General features: G+C 36.7%; 1 protein-coding gene across 1 annotated transcript in view; it reads right to left on the reverse strand.

The window, feature by feature from the left end:
* The window catches only part of nubp1 (nucleotide binding protein 1 (MinD homolog, E. coli)), a 33001-nt gene extending 22971 nt beyond the window's left edge, over window positions 1–10030 (reverse strand). Inside the window, exons 1-3 of the mRNA XM_065279236.2 lie at window positions 9943–10030; window positions 9369–9473; window positions 7361–7494 (exon numbers count right to left, since the gene is read on the reverse strand). Of these exons, the coding sequence (XP_065135308.1) occupies window positions 7361–7494; window positions 9369–9473; window positions 9943–9973 (270 nt within the window). The 5' untranslated portion in view covers window positions 9974–10030. The remainder of the gene's footprint in view (window positions 1–7360; window positions 7495–9368; window positions 9474–9942) is intronic.
* Between the last annotated feature and the right edge of the window lie 2256 nt (window positions 10031–12286).

The following is a 12286-nucleotide window of genomic DNA, read 5'->3' on the forward strand; positions in this document are numbered from 1 at the left end:
CCTAATAGAATCTGAACTTCTGTTTATAGACCCGCCCCACACATACACAACCTAGCCAACAATGTTGGTTAGTAGACACGCCACTTACTGCTGATTGGCTACAAGTGTGTTTTGGTAGTCGGCCCAACTTCCTTATCCAAAGTGTTTATTTTTTTTATTTTTTTTTTATTTATGACTAAAGCTTGTTAGAAATGTTTTAAAGTATTATATAAGTTTCATTTAGAGTTTCTTTGCTACCAAAAAAACATGTTATAGAAAGGAAACATACTGTATGACTTATATTTCAGACAGTAAAATGAGAAAGCTGGGTCTGATTACCTTTGCAGGGCCCTATAGCCAGTTTATCCAGTTATTACCACCGGCACACAAACTTGCTCATTAACTGCTACATAATGCTGTTTATGGTATTGCAATGGTGACTTCATTCCCTTGCAGGCTCCAATTACGATGAGTGAAAGCCACACCTGTAGATTACTAGAGGCTGATTTTTAAGAAAAAAGTAAAAAAGTAGAATCTGAGAAAAATACCCAGACGATCATTAGCATGAGATTAGTTTCTTGGGGGCAAACAATACTGTTTACTATAATTGGCATTAACAGGCTGATGATTTTTTAGAATATCCAACTGAACTTCAGTTTTACACCTCTAATGATTTTACAGCTACACGCTAGGGTTCCTGAAAGGTTGTGCTGTTTGGCTTCATAAACAAACTCTAACATCCAAAGAGGTTTTTTTTTTGTACAAAAGACTTTATGATGTGAAAAAAGTTTTATCAGACTATAAAAAAGTGAGAAAGAAATGTTTTACGTAAGAAACTTTGAGGAACCGAAAATTGTTCTTCTATGGCATCGCTGCAAGGAACCCTTTTAAAGCCTTTATTTTTTAAGAGTGTAAGCAGTTATGGATTTCTACTCGCCAAAGGGTTTAAGTATTCTGTAAATTCATTATGGTAGTCTACAACATCAATGTGACCTTTAGTGTTTAGCAAACCAAAATAACAAGAGCCAGAGGCTGGAAGACATGCTAAGCCAAAGTCAATTACTGCGTTTACATGTACACCAATAATGTGATTAGCATTAGGCAGCATTTTAGGACGGTTTCACATTTGGTGCGATTGCCTGGTCCGAACCCGAGTTTGATTGCTCCCCCCTCCCCATGCCCCCCATGGACTGTGTTCACATATTTTTTTTGCATCCGAACCGCGGTACGCTTGCATCATCAAGATGCAGCCGGTGCGTTCTCATGTTGCTTGGCAACCGCTGAAAAACAAGAAGACAACAAGCGTGATTGACGAACTGCAAGCAGAGAGATGATTTCTGAATGCCTCCGCAAAAATTGACGTCGGCGGACAGCCCATTGTCATCGAAACGACTATAGTATGTTTGGGGCAGACAGACGCAAGTGCGTTTCTGTATTATTTCTTTGAAAACAAAACCAAATAAGAACAAAAGTCAAGCAAGCATTCTATGCATTTTGTTGTCAAGGTAAGTGCACGCACACAAACACACACGTCTGTTTTGGTGGGACATTCCATATAATACGTAATTAACAGCGGTTCACTTCTGTGATTTGGTACGATTGTGCTCACATTAGCAGCGAACCGATCTGGAGTTCACATGAACCGGACCCCAGACCACCCTTTTTAAGCGGGTGCGCACCCGAGTTCGGAAGACAGCGTTCACATCATCCAAATGTACCGAACTCTGATGTCAATCGAACCCGGGTGCGCACCAAAAGTGCTAATGTGAAAACCCCTTAGAGCTTTTTGACGCAGCCGTAGTCAATGTATATGAAAGTACTTTACTACAGTGGTTCTCAAACTGGGGGCCCTGCAATGGTGCCAGGGGGACCCCAGTTTAATGACATTTTAGAAAATACATTAATTTATTATAAATTCAGTGTATTTAAACCTCAGAAAAATAAGGCTACTATCTAGCGCTGTTACGATTTATCGTGCAAATGCGCGTTTTCTCAATTAATGAATTTTAATGAATTACGGTGAAATCCCAGCACGTCCCAAAAGCCAGGGGGCGCTCTTGTGCAGAAACTCCTTTGTGCCACAGAAGTAGCAGCATTACAAACGCTATTCCAGGAAATGTCTATACGCATATTTATATCGCTGTTCTTCAGATTGTTTCAGGTATTTTCATGATAATAAAGAATATTTTGAATGATTTTGTTTAACGAGTGTTGCTTTTTCAAATGCACATTATAAACGACTCATAATGATTTAAGATTGATAATGACTTCCTACTGACCAAATGCCGTAGTACACGCACAAGCTGTGCATTAAAACACAGAATCACAGCCTTGCGATTCAGAATCGATTTTAGACAGGCATTTTTAATGGGACACACGATTTATCGTTACAGCCCTACTACTAACCAACAGCACTACATTGTATAATTGAATAGTTTTTTTAAATTCAAATTTTAAGTTTTATAATGTTTTATGTCATAAATTTTCTTTTTTGTGCGGGCCACGAAAGGATTCACCGTACACAAGAGGGGCCGCACAAGTTTGAGAACCACTGCTTTACTATAACCACTTTTATTGGCAATACAGAGATTTCTGTGCACTTATATGTTCAAAAACAGCTACATTTATTAATAATTATGAGAATAAACAGTTTAATCACCAAATGAAATAACACATTTTTCTAACTTTAAATTTACTTTGTAACATACAGTAACTTTGCCATTGGCTTTGCCGGGTTTTTGCCATTGCCGGCCCTAAACTGTGGAACTGCCTACCACTTTCTATTAGATTTATCTTATCAGAATCACTTTTCAAAGCAAAATGAAAAACGTATGTCTTTGAGAAGGCTTTTAATCGATGAGGTCAGATGGGCTTTTTGTCTAAACATTAAAGGAATAGTCTATCCTTTTGCCAGATTAAACTATGTTATTACCTCAACCTAGACAAATTAATACATACCTATCTTTTTTCAATGCGTGCACTGTACAGCCTGTTGTGAATGTGTTAGCATTTAGCCTAGCCCCATTCATTCCTATGGTACCAAACAGGGAAGCCACCAAACACTTCAGTGTTTTCCCTATTTAAAGACTGTTACATGAGGAGTTATACCAGTAAGTATGGTGCCACAAAATAAAACTTTTTTTTGGTACCATAGGAATGAATGGGGCTAGGCTAAATGCTAATACATTCACAACACGCTGTACAGTGCACGCATTGAAAAAAGATAGGTATGTATTAATTCGTCTAGGTTGAGGTAATAACATAGTTTAATATGGCAAAAGGGTAGACTATTCCTTTAATTGCTGTTTTGTCTTTGTGTTTCATTTTTATCTAAACGTTTTCGTTTGTTTTTTGTTTAAATTTATATTGTTCAGTAATTTTTTTTTAAATGATTTAGCAGTCTCTCATTGAAACACATTTCAAAACCAAAACTGGTGGCAAATCGTGGTTTGTCTGTTGAAAAGCTCCTTTAAACCGACAGTGAAAATGTGTTGCTGTGGAAGAGGCAGATAAGAGCGACTCTGCAGACTGACGGTTGCACTGCTGGGACCTCTCAACACCTCCTTCACTCATTTAGTTTTCATCAACAGGAAGTGTGAACAAAACGACAGGCGTACAACAGGATGTTCCCTGTTCCGAGCCCTTCAGAGAGGTCCAAGGCAAGCGTTTGACACAGCAGACTAAATTGAGCTATCAGAATGGTGCTTGGAGGTTATCTATAACACAAAACATGCACACCAGTGGGGTCTCAACTGTTAAGTGTCAATCACTGTGCCTCGGGTCTCAAAAGAACCCAATTAGAAAGCATGTATGCCATTCGCTTGCCTAACCACTGAGATATAATGACAGTGTCTGGAAAAACAACAATCAATCTGTAGAAAAGAACAGAAGTGCCATCAAAACAACTTCATCAAGCAATGGAAAGATACTGAGATGTATAAAGAAAGAAAAAGGCATGATATGTAGTCTAAAGTGATACTTTTTAAGACGTTCCCACAAAGGAAGCAGAACGCGTTGACTGTATTCCTTACGGCTTATGGATTCTGGCCGACTATAGAGAATTTCACACTGTGGAAGTCCCCAAGCAGAGTGAATTGAGTTCAATGTGAGATTTGAATTGTTGGAGGGATTGAAGATTATTTCTGCCATTGAGCTGCCAGAGGGTAAACAGGGGCTGCAGTCTGCACACTGAAAGCGCCTTGGCGGCCCTGATGTGTGTAGAGATGGAATCAATATACCGTAGCTCTCCCCAGTGCATCGTCTCTCTTCAATGAACCCAACAAATACCGTGGCTTTTTTGGTCACACAGACTTATGGTTTTTAGGGCACTAAACATAGCCAGCGATTTTAGTTGCCAAATTTTTTTCGAAGTGGTTGGGGATGCTGAGATACAGACAGGTTTCTCCTTTTAGGTGCTTTGTCATAGTGATTCAAATGCATGTTACGTTCTTCTCGGTGGCTGGCTGGGTTTTCTAATTTGATTAAAATGATAATGTCATAGCCAGCAGCGTCACAGTAAAAAAGTCTTATATGATTTTAGAAATGTTTTGAATATGTTTGGAAATGTGATTTAGGGTCTACAGCACTGCAAAGGCAAAAACGATCCGTAACTAATCCACTGGAACAAGCTACAACATGAAAATGAATCAAAATAAAAACCTTTGTATTAAGGAAAGCTAATTGCATATGTTATGCTTGTAGACCACCTAAAGAAAGTGATATTCATATTCTAGCATGTATAAAATATGTTTTAATGGGCATTATTATGCTTAAGAAAACTGCCTGTAACAAATTTTCTGAGACAATACGTTCATATAAGACTATTAAGGCGATGGTTGGAAACACCAACTATTTTTTTATTAAACACAATATCTGCCAGGTTTTTATAATTTCTGTTTCTAAATTTTAACATAAAAGATAATATGAAAAAGGGAATAATAACCATTGATTTAAAGTGACATTTTGTAGTTTTTCAACCTTCATAATATATTTTCAAGACCATTGTGATGGTACATCCACTTTAAAAGAAAGAGAAAACGGGAGAGAGACAGAATAAAAGAAAGGACGAGGATCAATATTGGGCCAAGGTTCGCTCGCTGGCGTGAACTAAAGGAGGAGGAGGAGGGGTTCCCGACTGATGCTGACTTGGCCGTCATGCTTTTGAACTAGTAAGTAATGTTATAATGCTTGCATAAGTCCTGTCTGGCACCCGAACACTATATTTTTTTTTTGGAACGTGAATTTTACCGGAGGCTACTTGGAGAGTGTAAAGAGAAATTTATATCAAGTGACACTATGGCGCAGTGACCTACGACACGGGCAATCTGGGGGTGTGTTCCACTCCAGTTTTAGACACGCACTCGCGAACTTCCCTAAACACTTCCCCTCGGGGGAATACCTGTCGCCATTTTGAAGTGCGTCCCACTTCGTCAAGTGGACGAGGGAAGTTTGTATGGACAGACCCTCGCTCCCTTGATTTTCTACTTCATATGTACACTTCAGGCATCTCCATATCCCACAACGCAACACGATTGTGATGTCACTTCAGCAACTCGCGCTTTGCACAGTTCAAATGATGGAGGGGGCAGTCTGCACTTTTCATGTTATCAAGGGCATAGGCGGGCGATCCATTTGAACCTACTTCAAGTGTTTCAGCAGTAGTGGGCACTCGTACAACGTAAGCAATGACGTACATCCGAGTGAACGAGACTGAGGGAAGTTAGCGATGGAAGGTCATAAAAAAGGAACTGGAACTCAGGCGGGTTCGATACCCCTTTAAGGCAATTTTTTTAAATAAACTTTAACCAAGCGCCTTTTACACCTCCATCAATTTGATGTGAATATAATGTAAGCATCGTGTGGAATTTGATGCCACTGCTCAAATGTTGTCTTAAGCAGAGTAACCATGTCCACAAACCATCTGTTAGGAGACGTAAGATAACCAGATTTCATTTGGCCTAACTGAATCATACTTGTATTTACGGACTGACACTGTTATTTATAATTAATACCTTTTGGAACAATAAGAAGTTTAGATATTTTGACCTTTTATGACATGGCAACGTCATACATTTATTTTCTTTAAGTAATATTTTAGGGGCATTTATGCCTTTATTTAAATAGGTTAGTAGGAAGATGACAGGAAAGTGTGATGTGGAGATAGGGGTAGATAGCAGGATCGGCAAAGGACTGCAGAGAGCGGAATCGAACTCGGGTCAGTGTGAGTGCACTAGTGCTTTATTGCTGCACTAATCACAAGGCTTTCAGTGCCGACATGGTCATACATTTCTACATAATAATAATAATAATTAAATAATAATATAAATTTATATAATATATTTATTAGATAACATAAGATAAAAAATATATTTTGTATTTTGAAAAACATGTCTGAAAACATTTTAAACACATAACATAAAGTTGACTGAAAATGGTATACAGATTTTAGATCTGTATGATGTATAACAAAGCAAAAACTTTAGAAATGCTAAGGGTGTTGTTAGACACAATGCAGAGCAGAGTGCATGAAACCCTCTTAGCTGTTCTTAAAAAGCACTGCTTTACAGGGCTTATTGTTTTAATAAAACAGTTATTTTATATAACTGGCAAGGTTTCACGAAATGAAACTGAGCAACTAAAATGTAGTGATATTATTGCTAAAAAAACATTCTTCTTCCACTAAGCAATGTAGTTCTTCAGAAACAGTTGTGGGTGCAACCATAGATATAAATAGTACTGTACATATCTATGGGTGCCAAACAAAGTGGTTGCCAAGGAACACAGACACATTAGAAAGCTTGCATAAAGCTATCGTCACTGGAGGCGCTGGGTTTGACACGTGACTGCATTGACACGTAAGCTGGAGATGCGGAGCAATGCGTTACTTATTTATTTAAGCAATCTGAGAGCATCATTCCAGGGCAAATACTGGCAGATAGAAACCAAGGAAATTCAAGCAAACAGGCATGCCCACAAAGAAAACACACACAGTGGCGATATAATACTGACTTAATGTGGTAAAAAAAAGGTTATTTGAGGGTTTGACAATTACTTCAAACCAATCAGAACAAAGGATTAAAACTAACTTATAAGTTAAAGGCTGTTTTTTAAACTATAAAGATCTTTCATAATTTTTTGTCTCAGATATACATATGTATCACTTATCAAATTAAACTATAATAATTAATATACAAGTTACTTTAAAACCAATTGGACCAACTCAAACAAGAACCAAACATGATTCTTAATTCATATGGTATTTGTTAGACTAATTTGACATATGTTGAGTAAATCCAAAATGGGCATTTGTCGAAGTAAGATATCACATTTTATTTAAAGAAACACTTTTATATTATAACAGTAAAGTATTGGTTAAGCTTACCTCTGTGGAGTCATCACTAGCTAAGGCATGAGATAAATGTGCACTGAATGTGCTCTTCCCAACACCACCTTTTCCAGACAAAACTAGAATCTTGTGTTTCACAGAAGTCATCTTCTGTTTGATTTCCTCTATAGCTGCAGTCGGGAAAAGAAGATTACAACCTTGAGACTTATGCTCGGTGCAAACTGTGCAATTTAAAATAGTCCTTTGTTGCATGTCTGACTGAACTAGCATCATCGCAGCTATAAGTCCTGTCACACTGTGAGATCTCAGTGGTCATTTATGTCAGACTGCACAACAGTCTAGACAGACACATGTAGGGCTGGGTAATGGCAAGGGTCATGATACAATATATCACGATACAGTACGATACGCTACATGTTGCGATACATTGCATTTTTTTTTTCTTTTTTTACAAAAGTGTAAAAAAAATAGAGCTGACTTTTTTTACAACTTTTTTTAAAGCCAAAGTGCTTCCATACGTCGACTTTGAAAGCTGCAGGTGTTTTTACATTTTCTGCCATTTTCTCACTCCAGTTAACTTCTGAGACATTGGCCGAATGGCCATATATGACACACAACTGGACAGTGACAACTACAGCAGCAGCGGCGGAGGAGGAGGTCGTTTAATGCACACAGAGGGATTTGATGGGCTTTTAAAAATATCAATAGTAGAGATTGAAATATTGACACAATTTGCAGTATAGACCATTTCAAAAGATGTAAACAACACTGGTCCAGAAACACTTCCTGTTTCAGTTTGTGACTGTTTTTTTTTTCACACATATATCATTATCTTAAAGATGTTTGTTTAACTTTTTGACTCAGTTCTATGTATTCTGTTGGTTGTATTTTATCCCAACGTTTATCTAGTGTTAAAAAACTGAAACAGGAAGTGCTTCTGTTGTTTACATCTTTTGAAATGGTCTATAGTTAACTGTATCGATATTTTTGCACATCCCTAACCACATGCACACTCGTGCAGCATGTCTTTATGTTTTTTATATATTTTCATTCGGGATGCAGCGATACCGATACTGGTATCAGGTATCGGCCTCGATACCACATTTTCTAAAGTACTCGTACTCGTTAAAAGTCCCCCGATACCTGGAATTGATACCACGGTCTGAGAAATGTCTATGTTTGAGCATCGTGTAAAGGGTTAATGCCTCTTGTGTTGCCCAAAGAGGCAGAGTTTACAACAAACTGGAAAACTAGTCCTTTGTTTTTTGTTAAATTATATGACTAAAGCTGTTACCTGTAAATTTAAATCATGTTTTTTTATTAAGTACTCGGTATCGGCAAGTACTGAAATGCAAGTACTCGTATTCCAAAAAAAGTGGTATCGGTGCATCCCTAATTGTCATAGGAGAAAACACAATGCCAGAATTTTGTCAGAGGAAACATTTGATCGCAACAGTCATTGGTTGTCTGTGAAAAAGTCAAACTCCAGGTTTTCCAGCATCTTTTAGGATTTATAAAATTTGTGTCAGACAGCTACATTGTGGCCAAAATCAGCTTTAGACAAACAACTAACAAACAATTCAAGATGGTGTAAACATATTGGAGAGGTTTTACTGAATAACACATTCAGGCGACTTTTTTAACATACGAATCCTAAAATTAACTAAAAAACAAGTACAATATTTATATAAACACATCATTAATAAAACGCAAACACATATATCAGATTTCAAATTGATCATATGTGATCCTGCCTGTGAAAACCCAGCTAAAGTTGTTTTTGTTCGCAATTTACTGTTTTCTACATGAAAACATCCTACATAATGAAATGAACATTTTGTGAAAAATATAACCTTTATATTTTATATACTGACTGAGTAAGGTCATGATTAAAGATTAAATCATGTAAAAGTAAATTGAAATATTACTAAAAGCAAACTTTGATGCTCTCATAATTAGATTGTGAGATTTCAGCCTGGATTTCACAGACAAGGTCACATATAGCCATGAAAATAGAAATAACTGATCATAAATGAATGTATACCAGGGTCAGGGTCTTTGGCAGCACCAGATGCACATATATTTTGGTTTGGACATCCCTGACATGCAGAAGTTTTCCCAGCTTGGTCACTGCTTGTGCCCGGACAGTCTATAGAGAATTACAAACAAACTAAAAATTAACAGACATGTACAATCTGTATATGATCAGACTTTTTAGGCTTTACCCAACAGTAAATGCCTTCTTAAATGATCAATAAACAACATGACAGACAAATACAGACACAAGTTATTTATGCCATTACAACCAAAACAGAAATACATAAAATATAAAGTTATCTAACATGTTGTAACAAGAATTGTATTAATGGATAAACAGCAAAGTACAAATATCGAGACAGCTGAAACGTGTGGTGGTAGTACCAGACTGTCTTAAGTTTATGAGAGATGTGTTTATACTTTTACTTTGTCAGTTTCCATGACATAAACATCTGAATAAAGCATAGCGAAATATATATTATAGAGGACAAGACAGCTATAAGGAAATGTAAAATGAAAACGAAAAGGTTCCCAAAACAGTGAGGGTTTAACGTGTCAAATGTAAACTCCTTCAGACTCACGCTCTGGTGCATCACTTGGAACATCCGCCATCTTTCAAACACTGGCGCACTTCCGGGTTCTGGTGCAGCGGTCTTTCATTCCTCGGATACAGCTGACTGTATTTCGAAGGTTCCGGACTACGAGCCGCAGGCAGCGTGCATTTCGGTAAAATACCTCCTGGTTTAAATTCGCATTTATTAATTTTCAAAATAACTGTTTTTGAAATGTAACATAAGAGATGTGGGAATCAAATAAAAAAATGCGCATCTTTTATTAAATTTCTGTATTTTATTTGACACCCTGCTTCACGTTACACTATCGGTCTCACAGACAAGGCTTAAACATAGTTCCAGGCTAACATGCATGTTTGAGCTGAAAACGACTTCAGTAAATGCAACCAGTCAAAGATATTTTAAAAACATTTGCTGACAAGACGAGAGATTTTTTCATAGAAAGTGGCTGAGTGAAGGAAACTGAGAAAGTTTCATTTTGGAGAGGGCGAGACTTCTTTTGAGATTATAAATCAGCTGTTATTATGCATTGTAAAAGTAAAGGGTAGAAGAAAATTTGATCATATATATGCATGCACGTTGTCTGTTTGTTTTAGAATTTCTTAACTGTTAACTGTTTCTTAACAGAGTCCTGCCTTTGCCAGACCAGTCACAATTTTTATGAATATACATTTGCAATATACATAAATATTACTTATAAATTAAACAATTCTTATTTTTTTAATCTACGTCATCACATGCAGTAATTCAAATCTATTGTAAACTAGACGTTAAAGTTATGAGACAAGTTTTAATGCATAGATTTTTATAAAGAATTCTTGCCCTCAAATAAGATTATATGGATTTATCTCTATACATATAAAAGACTGAAACATTTTAATAACTTAAAAAACATTTAAATTAAGTTTAGCTTTTGATTTTCACAGATTCAAAACTGTGTCAGCAAAGGAAACATTGCATGAGAGGACACCATTAGCACTGCTTTCATAGATCAAAAGGAATGTCACTAGGACTAATGCCACAGTTTATTGTATTCCCCAGCAAACAGCCATTGTCCAACCAGATCTTTTGTCATTTTAGTTGATTAAGTATTTTATTCACTGAAGGGTTAACTCTGTGTACAGTATTTACAGGGCTTTAAGGAAGCAGAATTTACTTTCTTGGCAACACTTAAGTTTCCTAGACCCTCCCAAGGGTCATGTCACTGTAGACAGCACTGCTTTGTGTTTGAATTGCCCAGTTACGGATGTTTCTTTTTAAATGTCACCGGACGTCATGAGAGGCAAGGTGATTGGCTGAATGTTAGCCGTTTGTCATCCACACTTCTTGCTTTTCCTGAAGAAAGCTTTGTGAGTTGTGTCTGACACTTTTGTGGAGAAAAAATTTGAAGGAACGCCTGAAGCCCAACTGTATTTATTAACACATGTAGTATGTTCTTGAAAAGGAAAATACTCAAACCACCTTAACAATAGTTGTGTTGGCATTTCTGTACTGTGAGTGTACAAAAGATGAAAGTTTTCATATGAATTGCAAACTTGAAATGTTTCTTGTGGTAAGTTGTATCACCACAGGGAGTGGAGTTTGCTGCCAGGCAGAGTTGTTGCTCCAGGTTTTCAGGCTTTCGTTTTATCCGAAAGCAGTGTTTATTTTCCCTTGAGTTATTCACCAGACAGAGAGTGTAATGTGATATCTTTTGTTTTTCCCATTCTTGAAAGCATGCAGGCGGGCAAGGGAAAGACACGCCCTTGGACAGGCGTTATAAGACAGAGAGGTCTCTCCATCCCATTTCTCCCCTATCCCTCATTCAGATGAATGCTCTTTTATTAATCCCTCAGGTATGCTGTGGAATTTTTTCTTTTGCTGAGGATGCAAGAAAAATCTCATTTGTTTGTGCAATACCTATTTTCCTCTGGAAGACAATACCACATATTAGTGAAATTAATATTTAATATTATAACATTTTATAAAGCAGCATTCTAATATTATCAATAAAGAAAGAATTGTAAACATCAGCATGTGCAATACATCGGATATACCTGAAGGGGGAGACAGGTGAATCTCTACTGTAGTAAAGGCATTGATAATTGAACATAATTCAAAATGATGATATTTTAGTTCTATCATTTTTTTAATTTTATTTTATTGTAGACATGAAACTTAAAAATTATGTTTAGATGAATAAATCAATTTAAATGGTGCAACCCATAACCTTTCCTCTCTGTTGATGTCTATGTTTGAAAAGTGATACCTTTAAAAGTTTTTATGATACTTAAAAAATTTTTATTGCCTGTGACAATACATTTTTTATTTATTATGATTATAATAAATAAACACTCCTACAATCAAAATGTGG

This window comes from Paramisgurnus dabryanus, chromosome 3, assembly GCF_030506205.2.
Source record: "Paramisgurnus dabryanus chromosome 3, PD_genome_1.1, whole genome shotgun sequence".
NCBI lineage: Eukaryota > Metazoa > Chordata > Actinopteri > Cypriniformes > Cobitidae > Paramisgurnus > Paramisgurnus dabryanus.